Source organism: Paroedura picta, chromosome 3 (genome assembly GCF_049243985.1).
Source record: "Paroedura picta isolate Pp20150507F chromosome 3, Ppicta_v3.0, whole genome shotgun sequence".
NCBI classification, from domain to species: domain Eukaryota; kingdom Metazoa; phylum Chordata; class Lepidosauria; order Squamata; family Gekkonidae; genus Paroedura; species Paroedura picta.
In genome coordinates, this window is record NC_135371.1 from 67,608,328 (window position 1) to 67,635,293 (window position 26,966).

General features: G+C 44.7%; 1 protein-coding gene across 20 annotated transcripts in view; it reads left to right on the plus strand.

Annotated features, from left to right (window-relative positions):
• The window catches only part of UIMC1 (ubiquitin interaction motif containing 1), a 128,831-nt gene extending 108,376 nt beyond the window's left edge, over positions 1-20,455 (plus strand). For 8 of the 20 annotated variants that reach the window (XM_077326278.1, XM_077326287.1, XM_077326290.1 and 5 more), the window contains 5 exons: positions 3,166-3,244; positions 5,061-5,187; positions 10,273-10,336; positions 11,233-11,275; positions 12,584-19,964. In XM_077326278.1, coding sequence (XP_077182393.1) covers positions 3,166-3,244; positions 5,061-5,187; positions 10,273-10,336; positions 11,233-11,275; positions 12,584-12,899 — 629 coding nt within the window. In that variant the 3' untranslated portion in view covers positions 12,900-19,964. Of the gene's footprint in view, positions 1-3,107; positions 3,245-5,060; positions 5,189-10,272; positions 10,337-11,232; positions 11,276-12,583; positions 19,965-19,991 lie in introns of those variants that run through there. The other 12 variants (XM_077326282.1, XM_077326284.1, XM_077326276.1 and 9 more) reach the window with 8 other exon arrangements.
• The last annotated feature ends 6,511 nt before the right edge of the window (positions 20,456-26,966 follow it).

The following is a 26,966-nucleotide window of genomic DNA, read 5'->3' on the forward strand; positions in this document are numbered from 1 at the left end:
CTGAAGCTGCACTCTCCATCCCCACACAGAGCAGGACTGCACATGGTGCTGATTTACTGGGCATGTTTCAATGTGTAAAAGAATTAAGAGAGAAATAGCCTCAAACAAACATTGACAGAGATCATTTTTCTAGGTGCTCTCTTTTTTTTCAGGGGGGGGCACATTAAAACAAAGCCTACCTGAAACAAGGAGGGAAAGGGTACACATCACCTTTCAGTCCAGAGCCAGGCATAAATTTCAGAGCAGGAGCAAAGGCAAGAGGACTTCAAGCTTGCTGCATACCAAAGTCCCTTTCTTCTTTGCACTTGCAGCTGTGCAGGACCTACCTGTATATCCTGCCTCACATCCTCAAACTGTCTTAACATGGATGAACAGTTCCAGCCAATGTGGAAAGCATTAGTTTAGGGTGTGATAACATCTGGAGGAGGCCGTAGGAGGCGGCCAGTTTCCTTTGTCCCGAGAGAAGTAAATCTGAAGCCAATAAAGTTTGATTTGGTTACAGTTTGATTTGGTTACAGTTCACATTGTGAGCATGTCTGACTGTAGCCTTGCAGTTTATCCCAAGGAGAGATGCTGTGCTTGTATTTGGTAGGCAGTTGCAAGGCACATTCTCTCTGGTCCGGGGGGGGGGGGGGGAGTCTTTGCCGTGTAGCGGCTTCTTCTAAGGAAATTCCCTCCAGAGGAACCTTGTTCTGTGGGTGCTTTCTTGGCTGAAATTGAACTCTGCTGGCGCAATCATGCAGCCGCACTGTTGGGGTCTGCCTTTGGAACGGGATAAGGCCAAACTGTCTGAGTTGAGTTGAGCATATTGGCAATGCCATTCCTGTTCTTGCTGTTCTTAGCAGCACAGCTGGAGGTCTTTCCTGGTCTTTCTGTAGTGCCAGTCCCAAAGGTTTCTAGCAGACATGCTGTGCCAGATGTATTCTCTTCTCACAAAAAAAATAGCACTGATTAACACCTGAGCTGTGCACAAGGCACTCAAAGAGAGACTGTTACAGGAATATTAACAACTGCATACTAGGCCTGAGAACTGCTAGGCTTTTGCTGCAAACAGGCTTGTTACAAAGCCCTCCGGGAGTGTCGAGTGACTCCAGGATTCACAGCAGGGCAAGAAAGCCTCTTGCATCCAGGTCATTGATTTGGACCCATTTCAGGCTTAGAGGAAATGTCCCATTCAGTACCTCTGGGCATGGGGTGAAGGCATAATCCCCTAGAATCCTGCAGCTATAAACCTCAGCTCCAGAGAGCACACAGAATGGACTCTGGTCACTCCAGCATGTAAGTTGGAAAGTGCATCCATTAAAACTTGCGGACAGTCCATTATAGTAACCACCAAGAGAACAGGGACCTAGGAACTGTGGAGTCAAAATGTATGCTTCAAAGCCCAAGGCTCAGACTGTGCTGGCAATGATAAGGAATCTTTCTATTCTGAACTCTGTGGGCACCCACTTTACAGCAGATGTCGAGCAAACAATAACAGTTTTATAGCTCCTATAACACTGATTCAGACCTTTCTCCTAATGAGAGTATAGAGCATAGGAAGATCTGATACCAGGCCATAAAAATGTTCTAATACACTGTCCCCTCTGCTAGATTGCCCAAGAGTGCTTAAAGCAACATCTGCTTCTGCATTAGAAACCCCAGCACCCTGGTGGGAATGGCTGAAGTTATCAGATGTGTTCCCCAAGTCGCTTAGCTGGTGGCCTGTCAACAGAGATACTACGAGGATAATGCAACTATATGAAGGAAATATTTAAAAATTGTTTTCACAGATGTCTGGTGAGAGAATCTGGGTTGCCTGGCTGGGCTTGCTAAGAAATACATATCACTGAGTTCAATGCCACTGTTGTCCATTCTGTTCAGAAAAAAGGAGAGCCATTGCCCATGCTCAGGGTTGTGCTTACATAAAAAGGTAAAGGTATCGCCTGTGCAAGCACTAAGTCATGTCTGACCCTTGGGGTGACGCCCTCCAGCGTTTTCATGGCAGACTCAATACGGGGTGGTTTGCCAGTGCCTTCCCCAGTCATTACCGTTTACCCCCCAGCAAGCTTACATATACTCAAGTAAAGTGTAAAAATTGGCTGTTTTGATAAAGTGTGCTTCTAGTCCTCATGACTGCAAAGAAAAAAAATCCAGAGAGTGTGGCTAGCATCAGCTCAAAGATGTGGAAAACTAAACAGAGCCTTGGACATAGCATCTAGTCAGGGACAGCTCTTTATTAAGCCAAACAGTTTATGCAATCTGAAAAGGAAATAACTTTTCCTCCTTCCCATCACTCTTTTTCTTCTTAGTCCCTTACTGTCTAGCACATCCCTACCCTCTCTATAGGTCCTTGCCAAAAGGTTCCAAAGTCTGCCAAAATCAAGAGTTTTAATCTAAATGGATTATGTACCTTTAAGTAAATGCATGTAAGAGTTTGTTGAGGCTTTGTACTCAATCCAAGAATAGAAACAGGATATTTTGGAGATTGTACACTAATTGAATAGAATCCTTTCTCAGTAAAAGTTTTGCCCCTTTGACCTCCAACTTGCCAGAAAAGGCCTTTCACTGGGTACAAAATTACTGGAATAGATTTTATCTTTATTCATTGAAATTCACTTATCCAAGCCTTGACTTAAACAGAGGATGTCCCATCTTTTAGGGATGCAACATAGTTCTGGAGGAGACAGGGCTCTCGAATCTTGTATGGAGTGGTCCTACACGTTGAGGTTGCTCGGACTGTATAAGGGAGCCTAATAAGCAAAGTTAATTTTTATTTCAAATTCCAAAAAAAGAATGTAACCCTTTACCCCCAGCCTGCCAACAGCCTTCATGTCAACATGGCAATCAAGGTATAGGGTTTTTTACCCGGGGGGAATAAAGTCTTCTTATAAGCGCTCACCAGCTAACTCCAAAGGTGTCATTGGGCAGTTAGCAAGTGCTCTTTCTGGGCAGAAGCTCTTCCACGCCAACTTTCACAGTGAGAAAGGCAGTGCCATTATATACACTAGTCCTCCTCTCCCGTTTCCCACTGTGATGCCCCACATGAACTGGCCGGGAGGGCTTTGAAATGTTTTCCCAAACTCGCACTGTGTATTTTGTCGGGACGCTTAACAAAACCTCCTCAGGTTCTGAAGAAGAGAGGTGGTGCCTGGCAAGCAGCTGTTCTCTCTTCTTGTGTTGAAGTGATGACCCGGCGACAGAGGGAAGCCAAGAACAGAGCTGCCTGGGGCAAAGAGACATCACAATCTGTAGACAATGGCAAGTAAGTAGGTTTGCTGCCATCTCACAGCACCTCTTCTCTTCAGTTTGTGGGAAGGCTCCATTTGGGGCTGCTCATGTCTGCATGACTCCTTTCAGCTGACTGCACTGGTGCCCCTCTCTCTCCGCCATGCTTCCCCCTTGGATCTGAGATGCCTCCTGTGAAGGAAAAGCCCATCTGGTTCTCATATGACTTTCTCTGCTTATTTTTGCCTGTCATTCTCCTTTAGTTTCTTTTGCTCCACTCTATATTTTGTTTTTGGAAGCCTTTGATCTGTCATGGTTTCTCCACAGGCTTTTAAAATGCGGTTAGCTACATGAGAGAGAAGTTCCGGCACTTGGCTCTCTCTCCAGTGTCTTCCCTCTTGCATTTGTCACTGAGACCAAAGTCTCTGGCTTTATCCCACAGAGCTCAATGGGAGACATTGGGAAGCAAGCCAGCCCTGCCCTGGGTGCTGGGTTCTTGTTCATATTGGAAAAATTCTGAACTGTTAATGCCTTATAGAGCTGATGTGGTTGCCACATTTTGCCTGAGCTAGTGTCTCCTTGTGAACTCCCAGCCTCATGGTCAGAGCTTCAGACAGCATGTTGCTGCCTTACGACTCTGCACCATAAGACGCTCTTGCACAGCTTAGGTACGAGCAAATTAACAGGGCAGATGAACATCAAGGCAAGCATAAGCCATCACAAGCTAGAGTTATGGTCTTTCACCCTAGACTGCAGATAAGCCACAGGGGTATGTGGGACAGGTCTGAAATACCATATCAGCATGCGCATGCTAGCCAGAAGCTGCTGTCAAAAATGGCACCTGTAGCAGTGTCCATAATGAAATCAGAATTTGTTCAGGTGGAGAAGATGTAGTTTAATCCCTCTTGCTGCTGCCCTCCTCCTCCCTGCACCACCCACCCACACTGCATCATAAGAATGGATTGACAGTAAAAAATCCCAGCCATGGAAGTAATGTTGCTGTTACAAACCCTGGATGGCAACATCACTAATGAAATTAGGCTAATGATAGAGAGGACAGCTTCTGTTTAGACACATTATCTCGTTAATCACCAACGACTGGAAAGAAAATATGGAAAAGTACTGCGGACCGTAGCACGAAGGGGGCTCTTCAGGCCCATTGTCGATGCCACGGATAGTGAGGCTTACCAAACTTTTTCAGCAGAGGGCCTCTGACTGTGCAGCTGCATTCAATTCCATTTTTACACACGTCCCCGTTGTCCAGTGTCACTCAGGATCTAGGTTCCTTTACTGCTTTGGGCAAAGCTGCTAAGTTCTGTAGCTTGAGGAGAGCCCTTGCACACAGATGAGCTGGTTAGAGTGAAACTAGGAGGAGAGAGGCTGACCTTTCTGCAGCCCAGTGCATTCTCCGTTCTTCATGGCTGTAAAACAGAGACCGTGCCCAGAACGTCTTGATTTGCCAGTTAGATAAGTTCATTCCGGTAAAGAAAAAAGGATCTCTGATTTAACATCGCTTGATTTTGCTTTTTTGGACAAAATGTAACTCTCCTTTGCAAAAGCATAACACTTCATTTCAGCTGTGTTGACAGGGTGTTTAATATCTGAAGGGAAATCTGTATTGTTTGAGATAGTTAGAGGCACTGATTTCATTACCATCCCACAGCTACAGCAGCAGGACACAGAGAAGCAGTTGGGGGAAAACTACTAATCGCTCCGTCCTTTTGACTGGCAACAGGCCAGCTTTATTGGCCATCCTGCTGTGCACATTGACATGTCTTATCCATGAAACGGCTTGCAGAAGCACTCAAAGCAGAGTAAATCCTAATGGGCTCCTTTCTCTTTTGGCCTGGCAGGTATGAGAAATGTTATGTCTGCAAGTCTCTGGTGCCACTGAAGGAATACCAAAGCCATGTTGACAGCTGCCTTCAAACCCAAAAGTGCTCCAAAACCCAGGGTGGCAGGAGGCTGTGGCGTGCAAAGGTGAGGATGGACTTCTGTGTGAGGCTTGCTGCTGATGCCCTTGCTGCTGATGCTTTCACGCACTGGATGGCTGGCTTGCACTTGTCCTCTCAAGGGAGCTTCTGATGGATTGATAGCTCAAACCACAAGAGGAAGTTTGAAAATAGGATGATATAGTTCACCCTACAATCCTTAAGATAAGATTTGGAAGTCCATGACTGCAGCAATTCCTGTGCAAGGCCTCTTTCTGAGCAAAAACTGTCCATCCTGTCCCCACCCCCCACACACATATCCATAATGGCTAGCAACCTGCTAAAAGGATGGGAATCTCAGAAGGCTTCTGTTCCCTGAAATCAGGTTTCTGAGCACACAAAATACATACAGTCTCTGCTGTTCTCCCTATCTCTGCAAAAGTTAGGGACATGTTTGATAAAGGAGGAGCTTCAAGACAACTTCCTTTCTCTTGGGAGCAGAAAAAAAAATCAATCTCTACTCACACTTGGAAAGTAACACTCCTCGATGGTGCTGTAACCTAAGGGTTGGACATCTGTGCAAGTCCCTGGCAGTCAACTCTGCTTATCCAGGCCAAAAATGTCTTATTTTGGAGGGTGGAAAGACATGCAGTTAGGCAAAGTCAGTGTGGTTTTTGTAAGTCTTTGTGCAATTGCCTGTGTGCAGCCCATGAAGCACACATTCCTGTTCCCCGTTGCAAACTAGCATTCCATTCCCTTCTCCTGTCCATGCCAGCAGGCTGAATGCTGCAGGAAATATGCTTCTCTCATCCCCAAGAAGACTGTTTTGCATTCAAAGGGATGTGTTTTACTAAGCAACTGATTCATAATGAATCCCTGAATACTGATGCTATTCTTGCCTCATCTTTTAATCTTCAGGTGACTGCTGAGTTCTCGCAAGACATTCATTTATCTGCATATTCATCCAAATTTTGAATGTTTTATTGTATGTTCCTCAATTATTCTTTGTGGTTAGTAATTGTATAGCACCCTGCCTTAATGCCAACTGTTCTATTCCTGTTGAGGCTCATCTGTTCATTCCACAACATTGTTTTGTCCATTTACAAAGATTCATGGCTGTCTCCAATGTAGCTGCTACAGGAAAGGGTACACCATTTCCTTCATTACTTCAGTCAGCAAATGCAAGTAGGTTTTGGTAAAGCCTGGAGATGCTACCTGCTCACAGTCACAAAATCTTGAGCAGAGCCAGGCCAAACCTGTGGAATGTGGACCTTTCCATTTAGCAACAAGACTTGTGAAATCAACCCTGATAGTAAGCTGGCTGACAGCTGAAGAAAGAGAATGCATTTATTTGCATTTCTGAGATGCACATATCAGTGAGTTCCAGAATCTCCTGATATTAAAAAAAAGAGGTATTAGCCGACAATTTGGGGGAGGGGATGTATGTACATTTTAAATGTGCAGTCGTGCAAAAACATCAAATTCATAGGGAAAACATTTTAAGAACCCATGTATAAATGGAAGCCAATTGGGAGTGAAACATGGAGGAAGAGGTAAAATTGGGAAATTAACTTTGGACATGTTCTTTGGGTAGGGAAGACAAATAGGATTGCAGTTTGAGGAGATTGCTGGGTGGGCAGAAAATGCTCTTGCATGGTAAAACCACAGCTAACCTGATTTCAGGTGAAAACAGCTAGAACAAAATTTATGAAAGTGACACCACAGCCAAAGAAGGTTGCCTGCATTGTGAATGACAAGCATGCACTCATAACACACCTGCTGTTGGTGACATGGTGTGTCTGGACCTACTGTCAATGCCAAGCTCCAAACATGATAATGCAGCAGGCCCTTTATTTTAGTTCTTGTCTCTGCAGTCATGTACAGCTGCCCCACCTCAATGAGGCTTCAGCATCCTGCCACCCTACCCCCCTCTGGCAGAGCTGCTTACTCCCTTACTTGCAGCAGTGCATGCAGCCCCCCCTCACTGATTTATTTCTGACAGTGAGGTTGTAATCCACAGCAGCAGTGTGAGTGCTCTGGCAATGTAATTTCTCAGCAGGAAGATGCAATACCTTGTCTCAGTTTTGCCTAATCCCTCAAATCCATCACAGGCCCCAGCCCCTCAGGGATTCACACACAAATGACGAGATTGCCTGTTGATGAGTTTGGCTGGGACACAGCCAAGCATGATACCGTTTCCAGCACCGCAGGAGGGCTCTGTTCATACCATTTACTCTGCTTTCCAAATCTCTCCTCTATGTGGACAGAACTTGTTGTGTTAAAACAGGCAGGGATGGCACCCCTTTGGCATCTCAACTCCAGGTCAGCCTTGTGTCTCAGGACCACCACAAGAGAACTTCCTCTTCCTCTGGGCATTAGCAGCTCTCTGACCATAACAAGAGTGAACCGCAAGTGGCGTTCCTTGAGCAGTTTCCAGCCTCGCTTCACTATCCTGGGGACCTGTTCCCATACTCCAAAACTCCTAGAGGAGGAATTTTTTGCAAAAGATTTCTTTTGCAACAAAAAAAGGAAAAAAAACTTAACCCCCCCCCCCAGTTTTCATTCTTCCAGATAACCACACAGCACTCTGTCCAATTACAACAAACTAAAAGAAGCTGATGAAGAGTGATATAGGACTTCAGATAGCAAAGTGCACCTCCTATGTCTTTTTTAACACATATACTGCAAAACAAAATAAGAAATCAGTTTCTTTGACTGAAACTAGACATTTGACTGAAACTAGATGGGGAAGAAATGGAGGAAGTGGCAGATTTTATTTTCCTGGGCTCCAAGATCACTGCAGATGGGGATTGCAGCAAAGAAATTAAAAGACGCTTGTTCCTAGAGAGGAAAACTATGACAAATCTAAACAGCATCCTAAAAAGCAGAGACATCAGCCTGCCAACAAAAGTACATCTAGTCAAGGCTATGGTCTTCCCAGTTGCAATGTATGACTGTGAAAGTTGGACTGTAAGGAAGGCCAAGCGTCAAAGAATTGAGGCTTTTGAACTCTGGTGCTGGAGAAGACTCTTGCGAGTCCCTTGGACTGCAAGGCGAACAAACTGGTCAGTCCTAGAGGAGATCAGCCCTGACTGCTCCTTAGAAGGCCAGATCCTGAAGATGAAACTCAAATACTTTGGCCACCTCATGAGAAGGAAGGACTCCCTGGAGAAGAGCCTAATGCTGGGAGCAATTGAGAGCAAAAGAAGAAGGGGACGACAGAGAATGAGGTGGCTGGATGGAGTCCCTGAAGCAATCGGTGCGAACTTAAATGGACTCTGGGGAATGGTAGAGGACAGGAAGGCCTGGAGGATGGGGTCGCTATGGGTTGGACATGTCTTTGCTACTAACAACAACAACAACGACATTAAGTTGTGCAGCTGCTGTCCAAAGCATCCATCCTCAATTCCCTCCTCTCTGGATTTACTGATTAATCCAGCATACATAACAATATGTTACTGTGCTTGGAGTTCCTTTGCCTCTGCTGCCTTCCTCGGGCGCAGCTTGCAGGAGCGGAGAAGCTTGCCACAGTACAGGAATCCAAATCGACATGACAAGCCAAGGAAAAAGGCTGCTTGGGATCTTTTGCATGACAGCCATCTGTGGGTGGAAGTGATGGCTGTCATGCAACTTTCATGCAGCCTGTCTTAACTCCAGTCTAAAGACAATAATTCCTACCCTCTGGCATGCCATCACAGAAAAATTAATCTGTCATATTAAAGGTGCTTTCTGTCTCAGGTTGGACTAGGTTCTGAGAGCTGGGTTCAAACCAAGCTTGCTGGTTGACCTTAGATCAGTTCCATGGCCTCAGCCTAAACTACCTCCTTGGGCTGCTGTGAACATAGGAGAACCTTGTAAATTGTCCAAAGAAGGAAGGGATACAATGTGCCAGATAAGTAGATGCATATCAGACAAAAGAATGCTGAACCTTCCCTAGCAGCTCCCTTCTTGGGTTTCTAGAGGGATTCCTTTGTCTCTTTCTTTGGAGTTCTTGTTGTCAGCCTCTCACCAAGTCAGTCTCATCTAGTCCTTCTCTTTTTACAGCCAAATACAATCTCTGCCCACAGACAGATGAGGCCATCCTGCTTTGACTTTGGAATTGTTGGTATGGTCAGGCAGCAAGCTTCTCTGGTAGTGAAGAAAATGGATTGATGAGCTGGGATTATTTCCATGGCAATTCACATTTTGATGTGCCAGAGAGAGAGGTGTATGGAAAGTGTCATCTGCAAAGGAAAAAGTATTGCAAGGGATCAGTATGTCCCAAACAGCCTTTTAGCTTCCTGCTCATATTGCCTCGCGTACATTAGGAATTAGCCACGACTAGGCCTTGGGCAAGGATTTTGCCTAGTGTTTCACTAAAAGTGGGAACCCTGTTTCCCCACGTAGCCTTCGGGCTGTCCAGTCACATCGTTCCACACAGATTGCTAAGGTGTTACACAAGAAGATTGTTGAAGCCTATAAGATATCTCCCCTTCCCCAGAGATGGCAAACTTCACTAGGTAGATAAGTTATTTGTTTTCAGTTTTCTTTCCTTTCAGCCTTGGGAGGCATAAAGATCTTGTTCTGTTTGTATTTTAGACACCCACAGTGGGAAAATACCTCAGTAGTGTCTTCTTCTGAAAGGAGGCTGAGGTTATACCCCAGATAAAAGGCTAATGCTATTAAGGCAACAGAGAAGACTTGCAAAATTTGGAGGTTAGAGCTTCTGCATCTGGGTCCTCACTGTTAACACCCATAAGTCATGTTTTTCCCCCCAATTGTCTCCAGTGTACCTCCCTGATGGGCAAGAAATCTAGGAATCCCCCGCACTGACACACATCAGGCTTTGATGAGATCCAGCTTTCGTTCTCATTTTCTGGTAAAGCGTTTCTAAATCCTGAGGCACAGGAAAATGTATAAAGCTCATGAAATTATTTGAGGTTTCAAAATTAGAGTGTTAAAACTTCTTACCAGTTAAGCCGGGGGGGGGGGGGGGGGGCTTCTGCCCTGAAATGTTCTCTTTGGAACCTTCTCACATACCCCATGCCCCTGATTTCTATCCAAAAAACAAACAAACGTTCTGCTGTTTTGTTCTGCTGAACCCTCACAATGTTCTGCTGAACCCTCACAAAAACGTTCTCTCACTGTGTCACAGGACGACGGAAGAAGTGAAGGCCGACTCCTAAATCTGCTGGAGCAATCCGAACACAGAGCTGCAGGTAGGGGAGAAGGCAGCATTAGTGTATAGCTGGCCAGTTTATTCTAGTGTAGCACTGCTGAATATGACTGACCTCTATAGCACAGTCAAGCTATTATTCTTCCTTATTCAAGCTTGGTGGTGCTGTTCTTCCCAAAATCATGTGTGTGTGTACACAGGCAAAGCACCAGACCTTTGTGCACTACTGGAGCCCTTACTCACCATGGCAAGAGCAAAAGCCATTGGTGGAATTCTTTCTTTGAGGAGCATCAGTAGGTGCTTTATGATCTGTAGGTTGGCTTTGTAATAACGCAGGAGAGCCTGAGACTGATATTTTGCATTTGAAATGTTCTTTTGCTTTTTCAAATGCGTCAAGCGTACACCAGGTAATCTTTACATGGTGGGTCAGATATATTATTAGTATTATTCCCCTACAACAGATGAAAGAAAGAGATGGACAGAGAGCGGTTTGCCAAACGCTGTTTACCAAATCCATAGGCGGGATTGGAACCAGGGACTTCCTGATTCATACCTCAGTATTTAGCTATGGTTTTATATCAGTTTGTGTAGCTTAATGACTTGCCTATCCTTCCCTGTAGCCTTTTAAAATACAATACATTAAAAACCTATTCATAAACAAACTTTCTGCTTGTATGTGGTCTCACCCTGTGCTTGCATAGGCAGCATGGATCATAGAAGTTATAAAATGAAAATGGGGGGACGGGATCTGTTTTATAAAATATTGCCATGTGCCTCCTTCCATCCTGTAGCTAGGAGAAGGGCATAGTCCAGTGAATTACAGGTTAAAGATACTCAAAATACAGTAGTCTTCCATTTCTCATCCGATTTGGTTCACTAGTGTTGCTGGGATGGAGGGGCCTGTGCTAATCAAAAGTCTGTGATCTGTTCTCATTTCAGATGCAAAGACAACTGGGGCCACACCATCTGGAGAAGACTCAAGGTTAGCTAAGGGCTCTTTTGTCACAAGTTCCGTCAGCAGTGAAGCAACACCCCTAGCATAAAGCAGGGCCTTATTAATCTAGAGAGGAGCCCAGACTAACAGCGTATGCTGTTTGCAAAGGAGCCCTGCTTGTTTCCTTCTTGGTCGGAGTGCAGGTAGCTTTTCATCAAGGCCAAGTCCCCTAGAAGCTGACAGTAAAGGAGGCACAGAAAACCTTGCGGGGGAACTCCTGGAGCTGACTCTAAGAACAGTAGAGAGTATTTTCTGCACGTTGAAAAGGCGTCCATTTACTCGAAAAACTTTCCCAGACAGTTTCAAGGCTAGCCACCCTGAGGGAGTCCAAATTAACCCCTAATAGGCTTCTCCCTCAGCCACCTTATTCTCTTTCTGGTTCAACCATGAGGACCTGTGAGAATTCTTACGCAAGGCAGTCAGTAGATAAAAGAAAACTCCAACACCTGATTTTACAACCATGTAAGGTTTTCCCGGTGGATTCCCCCTTGGAATTCTAAGCACCTGGCTATCAAACATCTGAGAACCCTAATCACAGAGAGGCACTTCCCTATAGACCTAATTTCAACGGAATTCCTTAATTATGCAAATCAGGCACAGAGAATTATACTCACCTTCGATAGCCCAAGGATACCTTCTCTACTCCTAAGACAGAAATCTATCCTGGGTCCTAAAGGAGGTTTCGCCATTCCAGTCTTCATTAATACTGTAACAACTGCTTTGCTTTCAAATCCTTCTCACCATAAAACCACTATACCAGCAGAAAAGCTTCTTGCGGAAACATCAAATAACACAACAGGACCCTTCTAGACGGCCTGGCCAACCAGACTGCCTACTCTCAAGTTCTGGAGATCTTCACCTTGAAAACTCTTTGGAAGAGGGCCTTATCAACTCCTTTTCGACCCACCCAACATCAGAACGTCTAGCCATCACAAACAGACTAGAATGTCTCAGGTTGGAACTTTTGAAAATTCACGAAGTCTCAGCAGTTCAAAACCAACAACAAAATGCAACCAAACATCCACATAGAATCATAGAGTTGGAAGGGGCCATACAAGGCCATCTAGTCCAACCCCTGTTCAATGCAGGATCAGCCCAAAGCATCCTAAAGCATCCAAGAAAAGTGTGTATCCAACCTTTGCATGAAGACTGCCAGTGAGGGGGAGCTCACCACCTCCTTAGGCAGCCTATTCCACGGCTGAACTACTCTGACTGTGAACATTTTTTTCCTGATATCTAGCCTATATCATTGTACTTGTAGTTTAAACCCATTACTGTGTGTCCTTTCCTCTACAGCCAACGGAAACAGCATCCTGCCCTCCTCCAAGTGACAACCTTTCAAATACTTAAAGAGGGTTATCATGTCCCCTCTCAACCTCCTTTTCTCCAGGCTGAACATTCCCAAGTCCCTCAACCTATCTTCATAGGGCTTGGTCCCTTGGCCCCAGATCATCTTCGTCGCTCTCCTCTGTACCCTTTCAATTTTATCTACGTCCTTCTTGAAGTGAGGCTTCCAGAACTGCACACAGTACTCCAGGTGTGGTCCGGCCAGTACAGTCCTTCAATTTATCCATCAGAACATCATGGGGAACCTTATCAAAAGCTTTACTAAAATCCAAGTAAACGACATCAACCGAATTTCCACAATCCAGCAAACCTGTTATTTGGTCAAAAAAGGAAACCAGGTTGGTCTGACAGGACCTGTTGGAGACAAATCCATGCTGACTTCCTTGGATCACCAAATTGTCCTCCAGATGTTTGCAGCTCGCTCCCTTTAATATCTGTTCCATTATCTTCCCCACAACAGAGGTCAGACTCACGGGAAGTTTCCTGGGTCATACTTCCTCCCTTTTTTGAAGATCGGAATAACGTTTGCTCTCTTCCAGTCCTCTGGGACATCTCCAGTCCTTAAAGAGGTCCCAAAGATGATGGACAAGTTCTCCAGAAAGTTCTTTGAGCACTCTCAGGTGCATTTCATCCGGCCCAGGGGATTTGAACTCATCCAGTGCAGCTAAATGCCTCTCAACAACCTCTTTGTCCATGTCAACCTGCCACCCAGACACTATCCCTTGGCTACTGCTCTAGATGTGCCTAAACCCTGTGGGGAAAAAACAGATGTAAAATAGGCGCTAAGCCTTTCTGCTTTCTCTGCATCCTCTGTTAGAGTTTGGCCATCTGAACCCAACAGTGGGCCTATTGCCTCCTTTACTTTACGTTTGTTCCTCACATAACTGAAAAATCTTTTCTTGTTACAATGGGCTTCCCTGGCCAATCTTAGCTCACTCTCAGCTTTGGCCTTTCTGATGATTGATCTACAGTGCCTAGCAACCTGTAGGTACTCTTCTTTAGAGCTCTGTCCTTCCCTCCATTTCCTGAACATTTCCCTTTTCTTTCTTAGTTCCTCTTGAAGTTCTCTGTTCATCCAAATAGGCTTCTTAGGGCTCCTGCAGTGTTTTTGTCTTTCTGGGATAGTCATGGATTGAGCAAGCAATAGCTCTTGTTTGAGTAGTGCCTACCCTTCCCTTCCAGCATTCTATTCCATGGTATGACACTAATCATGTCTCTGAGTTTATTCAAGTTTGCCCTACGAAAATCCAACATCCGCGTCTGGCTACAAGCTTCCTTACCCCCCCCCCCCCATCTCAAAAGGAATTCTATGAGGACATGGTCACTTCCCCCTAGGATCCCCACTTCCTTCACCTCATCCACCAACTCTTGCCTGTTGGTCACTATTAAGTCCAGTATGACTGAACCTCTTGTGGTTTCATCAACCATTTGGTCGATGAAATTGTCAGCCAGGCAGGTCAGAAAGTTGCATGACTGAGGACCCTTCGCAGATTTTGTTTCCCAGCAAACGTCTGATTACAAGATCTTGCCGCTTGGATATTTTCCCAAGCTGCTCACAAAGTGTAGCATCCACATCCTCTCGTTGGTCAGGTAGTCGGTAGCAGACACCAACCACCACACTGTTTGTTTTCCCCTCACTTATTTTCACCCAGGTACTTTCCACTGTAGATATACTCTCCTTCACTAGAATTTCCTGACAGATAAGCCCTTTCCTCACTTACAGTGCCAGTCATCCACCTCTTCGATCTATTCTGCTTTTTTCTGAACAATTCATATCCATCCACTATTACATTCCAGTCATGAGAATCATTCCACCAAGTTTCTGGGATGCCTACTAAATCATACCATTCCATCAGCATGAGAAGTTCCAGCTCTTCCTTCTTATTGCCCATGCTTCGGGCGTTAGTATAAAGGCATCTGAATCCTTTTACTTTTGGTTCCCTATGAGTTGGCCTTTCTTGTTGGGCTGCCCCCAATCGGTCTCCTTCCTTACACTCTGTATGTTGAACGTCTCCTTCCCCTTGTGGCTTCAGTTTAAAGCTCTCCTGATGAATCTCCCCAGGTTCCTGCCAAACACATTCTTCCCCAACTTCGACAAGTGCAGTCCATCAGGTGCTAGTAGGCCTTCTTTAAGAAAGCCTATCCCATGGTCCCAGAAACCAAACCTCTCCTGCTGGTACCAACTACGCAGCCACTGATCCACCTCCATTATCTTCCTCTCCTGACACATTCCTCTTCCCTTGACAGGCAAGATTGAAGAGAATACCACTTGTGCTCCCATTTGCTTGAGCTTCCTCCCTAGATCTTGATAGTCTGTTTTAGTAGGAGCGATGGTATTCACAGACATGTCATTCGTTCCCATGTGGACCATCACAAATGGGTAGCGATCCGTAGATTTGAGGAGTTTGGGTAGCCATTCTGAAACGTCTTTAATTTTCGCCCCTGGCAAGCAACACACCTCTCGGGTTAGGGGGTCGGGCCCAGCCACTTGACGATCCATTCCTCTTAGTAGGGAGTCTCCAATTACCAGTACTCTCCTTTTTTTTTCTCAACACCATTTCCTTCTATCCCCGTGGCCTCTTCACTTTGTCTTAGACTTTGTTTTGGGACCTCTTCCCTCGTTGACACTTGCACCTCCTCTGCAAGGGCCTGAAATCTATTCTGGAGCTCCAAAGGCCCCGAGAACCGTCTTGCTCTACGCCGTTGAGTCTTTTTCCTAACTGTCTGCAGAGGCTGCGTAATGAGGTCAATTCCCTTATCCTCTTCAGGACTGGTTGTATCCTCTTTATTCAGAGTTGCACAGCTCTGGTCTATGAACTCCTTCCCTTTCTTAATCTGGGTCAGAGTAATAATGCTGTTTTCTAATCCCCTAATCCTTTCCTCCCAAAGTTTTACCAGCTTACACTTGGGGCAGATGTAGTCCATCTTGTCTTCAGGGAGGAAGGCAATCATATCACACTCACTGCAGATGATGGGATGAGTGTCCTGGAGGTCCATTGTAACTTAGGCAATGCAACTATTAGGAAAATATAATCTACTGATTCTAATTGCTAGGCCAAGAACCCCAAGCCAGGAGCCACAGGCCAAGAGCCCTTTGTCCTCTGGCGAGGAGCAGCCCTTTTTAATCCTCCCAGCAATCACCCAGCAATCACGTCACTCAGCACCACAATAGCCTTATCTGGTCAGCAGGAGCAGCTCTCCCTATCAGCTCTCTCCACGTGCTCCCAGTTGTCTGAGCTCTGCCTCTGGCGAGGAGCAGCCCTTTTTAATCCTCCCAGCAATCACTCAGCAATCACCTCACTCAGTACCACAATAGCCTCACCTGGTCAGCAGGAGCAGCTCTCCCCAGCAGCTCTCTCCACGTGCTCTCAGTTGTCTGAGCTCATCATCAAGCACTCCAGCTGCTTTCCCTTTGCCCAAGTTACTCCCTGATAAGATACAGAGCTCCAGAGATGAAATTTCAATCTTCCAGCCAATGGAATGTGAACCTGTGAAAAACAGCCCATCTTCACAGAAACAGTCCTCCTCTACTTACGGACTCCCCTCCAAAAATGGATGCGTCTTCTCAGATTCAAGGGGAGAATTAGATAAAATTTCAAACTTGGACTGACTGCTAAAGATACTATCTTGGAACTTGGGGGGGTGGCGAAACAAATTCTATGATCCTGAATTTTCAACATTTTTAAGTGGTTACGATATTCTTTTTTAACAGGAAACCTGGGTCCAAGATGCAATCTCTGTATCTCTACAGGGTTTTCAGACGTTTGCCACACCGGCAATTAAAATCTACTGTAAGGGCCAGGGCAGTGGCGGTCTGGCCGTCCTTGTGGCGATTGACTTAATAGCAGAGGTTCAGATCCTGGAAAGCAGCTGCCCAAATTACATCCAAGCACTAATGATTAAGGGCCCACACCTTGGCAACCTCCTGTGCATCCAAAATTCTCACTGTCACATGATAAAGGGAGACTTTGGGACCAACTTTCCCACACACTGGAAACCTTTACTTCTCAGTTTCCTAATGCTCAAATAATTATGTGTGGTGATTTTAATGCCAGAATTGGCCCTGGTCATTCTGACTCTAGGGCAGATGTTAACTCTCAAATTGCGGAGCACACATGTCTTTTAGAATGACAATCTTTATGTCTTACATGGCACTAAGTTGACAAGTTTGGTGGTTCCTTCACATATTTATCCTCCTGTCGTGCTAGCACTATAGATTATATAGCAGTTTCACCTGCTTTACTGACAGAGGTGGTCTTTTTTGAAGTGGGTAACACTCCTTTAAGTGATCACTGTCCTCTACAGCTCTTACTTAAATATAATAGCAGAATTCTTTTACCTCCAATTCCTGAACTCGCTGGAGGCATATCTCCTGGCTATAGAAATCTGAAATGGTCAGAGCAGGTTCAAAACAACATAGCTCAAGCTCTGACTAGTGATGACCTTAAATCCCTGCATTCAGCCCTTTTACAGCCTGGCCATGATGCCATAGAACATTACGACAAAATCATTAGCTTGATCAAACCTCTGCTTTTCAACAATAAACCTTTAAAGCCATTATCCTACCCTAATAATGGCTGGTTTGACCAAGAATGTAAAACTTTCAGGAAAAAGCTAGTCAAATGTATGAGGCTGACCCGTTGTAGTAGAGAGGATGACAGGATGTTAGAGCTCATCAGATTAAGATCCCAATATAAGAGTCTCCTTAAAAGCAAGAAAGTTGACTATGCTAAACATATGTGGAACAAACTAAATCTGGCAGTAAAGGAGAAAAATGAGTCTCGATTCTGGAACCTTGTCTCTTTCGGGCTTGCAAAATCACCCCAAAAGGTTGAAGCCCAAATATCTGGAAACACTTGGTTTACATATTTTTCGAAAACTTTTGGAGCCTGGCCACCTTCTCCACCATCGACAGAATCAAATACCCAGGCTATTTCCATTGACTCTCTAAATTTACCAGCTTGGCCCCCAGTCACAGAGGCTGAAGTCAGAGGCCTTTTTACATCCTTAGCCTCCAATAAATCACCTGGAGTAGACCTGATTCCACCTGATTTATTCAAAGCATTCCCTAACTGTTGGGCCCCAGTCTTAGCTAGGGTCTTTACTCAGATAAATGAATCAGGCATTTTCCCTAATGGCTGGAATATTTTTGTGGTTCCTATCCAAAAAAAAGGCAACAAGATTGACCCACAAAACTACCGCCCCATTAGTTTACTAAATATTGCATCTAAACTCTATGGAAATTTCCTCCTACATAAACTAGAGGATTGGACTGCTGACAACCATATCTTACACTCACACCAAGCAGGATTTAGAAGAGTCCATTCTACCATGGACCACTGTCAAACCCAGCTTATTCCAGCATGGAAGGCCCTGCGAGAGCTTTATACGCAGCTTTCATTGATTTAGCCACAGCTTTTGACTCCATCGACAGAGACAGACTGGTCAAAGTTGAGGGAAACTAACATCGATAAACGCCTACTGTTTCTGATGCATGAACTGCACTCAGGCATCCACACAAAAATTAGGGTAGGTGCTTCAGGCTCTCTAACTAAAGAAATTGTAGTAAGGAAAGGGGTAAAGCAGGGGTGTGTATTAGCCCCCCTGCTTTTCAATATTTACATCAATGATATATTGCAAAGACTATCGGGCCCAGAATTTGTACCCCCTTCTGTTGGTCAGCAAATGTTTTCTATTCTGCTTTTGGAGATGACATGTTCCTGGTTTCCCTTACAAGAGTTGGTCTGAAAAAGCTACTTAACAACTTGGGTATTTATTGTAAGGAAGAGTCCCTCACCATCAGCTATGCAAAACAAAAGTTCTGTTTTTTAGGAAAAGACCAAAACAATTTATTTAAAGTATACACGATATTCCTATAGCTATACATCCTATATCCTATATCCTATAGCAGTACATTTAAATATCTTGGAATCACTTACAGTGAGACCCTAAACTGGAATGCCCACCTTGCAACTATAAAGGCCTCTGGTCTAAAAATCATTGGAGCCATTCTGAGATTTTACTACACCAGGGGAGGGTTTCTAGTTGACCCAGCTCTAAAGCTCTTTACAGCCAAGGTCATTCATCACCTACTATATGGCATCGACATCTGGGGCTGGAAAGAACAAATAACCAACAGGTTGGAGCCCATTCAGACCTTTTTTTTTTCAGACGTATCCTGGCTCTTCCAAAAGGGTCTCCCGCATCCCTAATGAGGGCAGAGCTTGGTTTCCCCTCACTCAAGGCCCGTGCCCACTTACCTATTCTGAAATCTTGGAAGAAAGACACAACAACCAAATCAGATTCTTTAAGCCATCAAAGTTTCAAGCTCTTATTGAGCAAAGACAGGACTCGGTCTGACTTTTTTAGCTCCATTCTTTCACGCTATACCATACCAGATGACTTACTGCATACATCAGCCAATATCTCTGATGTACATGATTGGGTGCTCAAAGCTGATTCATTGATTGATCACTCTTCAATTCTGCTATCGCAATCAGCCCCATGGTATAAAACAATTTAAAAAGACCACTCTAGAGCATAATATTTAGTAAACATAATAACCCACAATCTTAGAATGGCCCTAACATCTTTGTGGTTTGAAATGATGCCATCAGCCATGCTCTTTGGATGATATCTCCAAATACCCACAGCCCAACGCCTGTGTATATGTGGAAATCCATCTGTGAAGGACTTGCCCCACTATGTTTTGGCTTGCCCCCTGTACTCTGAACCCAGGAGCAAATTCCTTGCCAAGTTACTACCAAACTCACACCCCACTTCTGATTTTGATAAAGTCACCTATCTGTTATCAGATGTCGACCCCTATATTTCATATAGGGTGGCACTTTCGCTCTGGCCGCCAGGAAGATCCGAGCCAAAGCTTTTTTACAGGTGTCCCCCACCTTGATACACCGTGTTTCTTTTAAATTGTAACTCAGTAGCCCTCGTCTACAATTTTATGTACGCAATATTACAGAAATATTGTTTTATCCGTATTTGTACCATATTGTTTTTAATTATGTTTTGTAATGGCCTTTGGCTAAACACAATAAATATTATCGTATCGTATCAAGGCCAAGTGGCCAGGTATTAGAATCTTCCCTTTCTGACCTTGAGACTTCTTGTGGCACTGGAAACTCTCATAACTTGTCATTCATCTAGCTCATGCATCAGTGGTCAATTATAATCATGTTCCAGTCAGTACAGGTCACTAGAATAGAACTGAAGAGGAAGCTGTTATAAAGGGTTCTGTTTCTAAGATTGGGGTTTCCAGTACCATGATGCAGTCTTTTATTGCCTGGTTTTGCAAGATTAAAAATTTAAAAATGCATTTTTTGTACTCTCCTCCTGCCAGGTGCAGCTCACCAGAGGTGGAGAAGGAGGCTGAGTGTGGCAAAGATGGCTGGAGCCATTTCCCCCATGCCTCTTGCAGTGATTCTCCTATTAAACCCTTCACCTCCATCCTGGAAGCCAAAAGCTGCCTAGTAGACTTGAACAAACAGTTGGCCACAGGCTCAGGCAGCCGGCAGCAAACCAAAGCCAGCTTCAGAAGAAAAAAAGAAAGAAATTAGAAAGGAAACTCAAAGTGGAATAGGAAGCAACACTTTCTACTCTGACTTTGCTCAGCATCGTCAACCATCTTCAACCATCCTTCTGTACATTTTGTAAGAATTGTACAAGCATTTGTCATGAATTGAATTGATTGTGGACTTTATAGGTGCCTGTTCAATCTTTTTTTTCAATTACAAAAGAAAGAAAATATATTTATTATGTTTTTATAAACTCCAGTTTGCTGGTGCTTGGGCATTTAAAAAATCATGAGTGTAAAAGACTGCTTTGTGTTTATAGAGCTCATAGGTCAGAGTGAACTGTCGCTCTAGTGCAGGCTTTCTCAGCCATGAAACCCTGGGGTTTCTTGACAGCCTTGGAGGGGTTTCCCAAATGGGTGGGGGTTAATTAATTTTAAAATATTTATCAGGTGATATGACCATATCTGATAATGTCACACACACCCCCAATGGCCTTGGAGGGGTGGGAAGGGGAGGGATCCTGGGTAGGCATGTTCACCATATTCTGCATGATTGTGCCACTTCTAGGGTTATTGAAGCCTCAGGAATCTTTCAGGGGTTTCTTAATGGTAAAAAAAAGTTGAGAGAGGCTGTTCTACTATATATTAAAATATGGGCCATGATCCTGCTGAAGTCCTAATAGTCAAGAAGATAATTAAGTATATGCTTAATTTTCCAATCAATTGGACTTAAAAGGTGCTTAAATTTAAAAATGTCTTCCCTCAATTGTGCTGATTTTGCAAAATTAATGAATTCCGCTAGTTGGGGGCAGGATTATCCACCCTTACTTTAGCTTCTTGCTTCATGGGCAGGTAGACTAAGCCCTAGATGGAGATGAAAAAATGCAAAAGAGACATCAAATGATAGAAAAAGTGTCCAGTCTTTTAGTCAGTTCTTAAGGGTATGCAGTTTCTTGAGCCTGAGGTGCTGGGCTCTCACTTGCCAAGCTATGTAGGAGCTGAATTCCTCTTTACTTACCATATCCTTGTACTTCATGCAATGTGTGGCATATCAAGGATGGTGAGGCCACAAAAAACTACAGCAGATATGAAACTGGGGTAGAGAGACCATTTGCCTACTTATACTTGGAGGCCTCTCCAACCCTGCTTTTACTTCCCTGAGTGGCAGGAGAAAATGCCTGGGCAAGAAATGATGTCCAGAGACACATGGTGTTCCATCCACCTGAAAACCTGGATGGGATGTGTGTCAGGCAGTGCTCTGGTAGGCCCTGAAAATGCCATAGTTTTCAGGGGCAGCCAATGCGTAATCCAGTGTACTTACGTCACATTCAGGTTTTATGCTGGACGGATGGTCATGAATTGCTGGCCATTGTTTCTGGCCATCGCCATGGCCGGAAAGTTCACATAGATGCTGCTTAATGGCCTGGCATCCCTCCCTACATAGGGCCCACGAGTTACTAACTTGCCATCCTTGAATTAGATGAGAGCACAGCAGCTATGTGAGGTGATAGTGTCAACGGTATGAACAGTCCCTGCTGTGCTGCTACTATTTTAATTAGCAGCAGCTCTTGAAAGCCTCATCCAACTTTGGGCTCAGTTATCCTGGGCATTCTACTGGTTATATTAGTACATAATTCATTCAAGCCCTTGCCCGAATGAGTTGAATCTGAAAATGAGGCCACAGGGTGCCTAGGCAGTAGCCTGTGGCACAGCAAGAGAAACTGGCCTACACCTTGATGGCCTGTTGCTGCCTAATTGTTCTATGTCCGTGCAAAATATGATGTGTTCTTGGGATTTTATTTTATTTTATTTTGACTCAGCACCTGTGCTGTTGGAAGAGCTCAAGGGCAGGTTACAGGTAACAGCAATTACATATAAAAGATAAAGAGATCCCTGTCTCTAAATTGCTTGCAGAGGCCAGTGAGAACAAAAGAAAGGATGACATGTTATCTTAATGGGACATGCTTTTATCTGTTGTGAAAAGGCTGTTTTGGCTCCTGCTTCAGGGGATGCTTTTCAGTGGCCTGCAGGGGTCCTCAAAAAGTTTTATGTGCCATGGTAATGCCCTGCTGGTGCAGAGGGGTCTCCTTATCAGCATGTCCTCCAAAAATGAAAGACTGCATGCAACAAAGATTGGCCTCCTTTGCTGCCTTAGTTCCAAAGAAATTAAGGTGTGTGTGTGTGGGTTTAATCCCAGGGGCCTTGAGGCAACAGGTATAGCCAATAAGTCTGCTGGTGCTGTCTCATTCCATGGTCAAAACAAGAACATTCCCAAATATTTAGCGACACCAAGGGTCATAGGTGGCCCAAGCTGCTCTCTTTCCTGTGTGTATATTGGGTCTGTAATTCCAACAGCAGGAGGGAAGGCGGTATGGTGTAGCCTGATCTTGCCATCTCAGCCCGTTCAGTACATGGAAAAGTGTAGAGGAAGGAAGGTAGACTCTTGCCTTGAAAGCCCCTTGCTGGGGTCACCCTAAGTTGACTGCAGCCTGACAGTGCTTTGCATACAAAATTCAAACTGCAGCTCTGCGCAGCGGGTTGCCCTCCCTAGATGATTCTGCCCTCGTGTTGAATGGGAATGTAGTTGACACACCTGGAGTTCTGTGGATTGTGACTGTGTGTCATCCAGTCCTTGGCGCTGGAACAGACAGAGACTTCCAGATGTGCTGCTCCAAAGGCACAGGCCAGCTAAATTAGCAATAGCATTCAATTAAAGTGAGAGGAGAATAAACAAATACTGGTTAAGAAAAAAATACAAGGCATCATTTCAGCCTGCTCCTTGGAACAATATTTGTGCTGCAGAAGCAGATACAATATTACTTTAATTTCTACCCTTGTCTAGCCAGACAAGATTAGCCTATGTGAGCATCTCTGTTATCTGATACAAGGAGATTCTCAGAATCCGCAGTTAAGCATTTGTGTAATTAACAGCCTAAAGGACCTGTTTGTTAATTACTTGGTTTCTGTCATCTGCTCCTGGCTCTTGATGTGGAATGTGCCTTCAGGGTGAATGTAGGCTTTTCTTCAAAGCCTGATTGCCATGTAATGCCAAGCAAAGCAAACATATGCATCATGGCTCCAGGAAAAAATTGGCAACAATAACAACAAAATGACATAGGCATGATCAGTCCACAAACACTAAAATGTTACAACACATGTTTGTGAGGCATAAAGGGCTTTTCCAATTCTGGGTCACCTGTATGCAAAAAGCATAACCATAAGTATTCACAAACTCTTGATGAGAGCTTTGAGCTTTGTTTAGAACCAAGCAGTAAAGCTTTTCTTGGATTTCAGTACTACAGACACTTTCAAAAATGGCAAGACAGCACTCAGTAAACATCCTTAGAATCCCAATGCATACCATATTAACCGGACAAAAGCTAGGGTTTGGTGCTGGATTTCTTTCTTGTCATGGTGTTCTTTTCCCAGTTAGCATACCAAGTTCTGGACCTTTCTTGAATGGTGTAGAGGAAAAGGTGCTTTCTCAATGTGATTATGTTTATCCTATCTGCCTGGTTTCTTTCTTATTAACTGTTGATCTATTGCAAGTTCTGTCTCTGGAAGCAAAGCCCCTTTTTTATTTTTCAGTTAGTGATAAGGAAAGCAAAAGAATTGAATGACTTTCCCAATGCTTAGTTGTCACCAAAGCCCAGGGTCAACTCAAGGAGACGTTATGAAAGCAAGTGGGGCAGGCAGGTAACCCCACCAACCAGGCACTTACCCCTAACCTTCTCCTAGGCAAGGCTGCCCAGCACATGGAACAGACAATGGCTCATCTTGTCTCTCAGTCTGCACCTCCACTGAGTCAGAGCAAACAAATGAAGACTGTTCAGTAACCTGAACAGCAATAATCTGTACTTTGCAAGCCTGATTGCACCTCTTTTGCAACTATCTCTCTTCTTTCATGCTGTTGTCTAGCTTCAGATACACTGAACAGAGAAGGGTGGCTGCCTGAGTATCCTGGTATCAGGTGTCATGGAGGTGAAGTTCTTTCCCACAGCCTGGCCTTGTCCTGGGTGCAACTTAAAAAAAAATCTGGACTAAATACACCAGTGGCAGTGCTGGTACCTCAGTCCTGTTGGAGCTTTCCAACCACCAGTTATTTGGGGTGGAGGGTGGTGGTGTTGCCAGCTATGCATAATTAGACATGATGTGATATTGTAAGCATCACTTTTGTTCTTTATCTGTGGATTACAGCCTACCATACCGTCTGGCCAAGACAGCACAGTGTATGCTGTTTCAACAATCCTCGATAATTGCTTGGGGCACGTCCTTAACATAAGGCACCACATGACATTTAATCATCAAACTGCCCCAACACAGAACTTAATGCAGAAGTGGGGTAGCACTTCTATAGGTTTAATACCGGGAGTATCAACCTACATACCAACTACCACTTACAAAAATTTCAAGGTCATAAATTGATGCTGTTTTTTGGTCGGAAGCTCGGTGTGTTTCAATGATCTCGGGCAGAAAAGCTGAGAGGCATTCAGCTGAAAAACTTTAAGTGTTTGGCTACACTAAGGCCATATAACAACCTCTCTTTTTCATAGTGCTCATCTGGGTACTGAGGTATAATTAACTATGGAGATTAGGACAACAACAGGACAGGACGTAATGATAAGTATTAAACATTGCTCCCAGCAGAAGTTCTGTGCAGAATTGCAAATTAATACATAAATTACAAGTAAATGGGATAAGTGGCCTGTAACTGACCAAGGAGAAAGTATTTTGAGACTTTACCTGCATTTTATCTGAAAGATGTGAGAAGAAAGGAGGGTTTATGTCAGGAAGTGACTGTTTGTGAAATTAGCCTTTTAACCAACTGCTATGTTGGTTTCCCTTTGATTAGGAGGAGAAGAGAGCAAAACAGGATGCAACATCTAATCCAGGAGATATCCTATAATTCACAGGATTGCCTGTATACAATGTGGAAAGCAGCTGAAGGGCTTATGGCCAGCAGGTTTTGTCATGAATGTTGCTGCATGAAACCAAGCAGCCTAAACACTGGGTAGTCAGTAACTAGAGGAGCAAAAGGTAGTTTTGGGGTTGATGGCTGATTATTATGGAGCAAAAGAATGAGTGGCTAAGAGGTAGAAGAGAACTGGCTTTTGATGAACTGGCTTTGTGCATTGCTGCTCTGGTATGCACCAAAGGGTAGAGGGGCCATAAAGCGCTAAAGACAACATTCAAACTAATTCCAAATCAAACTAGTGGTGAAGGATTAACAGGGCGATCCTATACAGCAGGGGGTCGTCAAACCCCGATCCGCGGCCCAAAGACCTCAGTACCGGACCACCGCCAGCCGCGCCTGTCTCTCCCTCCCCCCCACAGCGAGAAGTTTGCCAAGCCGCGAGCAAAGCGGTCACTTCGCTCACGGCCTGGCTAGCTTCTCGCTGCGAGGGGGGGAAGAGGCAGGCGTGGCTGCCGGCATGCCGTCGGACGCAAACACTCATGCGTGGAGCTGCAGCACGTGCATGTTTGCACCCCTGCTGGCGCAAACACACATGTGCGGCAACTCTGCACATGTGCGTTTGCATGCAGCTGCTGCGCGTGTGCGATGCCCAGGCCGCCGGCTCTCCCCCACCCCTGGAGGCAGTCCTCAACCGCAAAAAGGCTGGGGACCGCTGCTATACAGAGCTACTCCAACATAAGTTCAACAATTTATGTTTGCTTAGACTGGTCTCTGTAACTCGATTAACAAGCCAATTTCATTTTAAAACAGTACTTGCTGCAATATTATGCACACTTACCTAGAAGGATATCCTACTGAATGCAGTGGGATGTTCTTTCAAGTAAACATGCATATGTGCTTTGGAGGAGCTGGGAGGAGAACATTATCTCAGGAGCTGACTCAGGAGCTGACTGCTAGCTCCGCCCTCTGCTGAGTAGGCCTTTGTGCTATAAAAGGCTCTTGCTTGCCAGAGGAAGGCAGTGCAACACAAACAAAACCCAAAAGACTCTTGGGGTCTGGATTAAACCATAATACTCTGTAAGGAGCCAAGAGCAAGAGCTAAAGGACTCTTGGCTGTTGGCTTTTCAACTGAGGATCAAACCGATAGTTTCAGTGAAGTGTAGGACTGTTTGTGGAGCAGTTCAGATGAATCAAAGTGGCATGAAGACTGAAGAAGGTTGCGTAATGACATGTACCATCTGTGGAATGTTTGTCTTCTTACCTCAGGGGGACAATTTTTACTAATGCAGCAAGTGCAAATTAGTGGCTCTGCTGTAGGAGAAGGTCAGGGGATTAGAGAAACAATTGATTACACTGCAGGAGGAGGGAAATCTATCAGAACAAAATCAGGAGCATCTAATACAGGAGGGTAATAATTGGAAGAAGGTTACACATAGGAGTAGAAGAATAAGGAGAAGGTCTGACCCACTGATGCTCAGCAATCGGTTTCAAGGTCTGCCTGAAGAACCCAGGAGCATGTGCAATCCCCCATGATGAACAAGCCCCAACATAGACCAGGAAAAAAGTCACAGGCCTCCACTGGTGAGAGTTCTAGGTCTTCTCTCCCGCCGACCCCACAAAGCTTAGGAAACACTTCACAGTCCCCTACAAGAAAGCATTTTAGTTCTGCTCCCAAAGGTACGAAGAAACGGGTACTGGTAATTGGGGATTCCTTGATAAGAGGTGTAAGGCCGAAGTGTGTAGACCAGACTTGTTGTCTGGAGAGGTCTGCTGCCTACCTGGTGCATGCATCAAGGATGTCACAGAACGGCTGGACAGGCTCATCAAGCCTACAGATCATTATCCCTTCCTTCTCATCCATGTAGGAACAAATAATACTGTCCTGG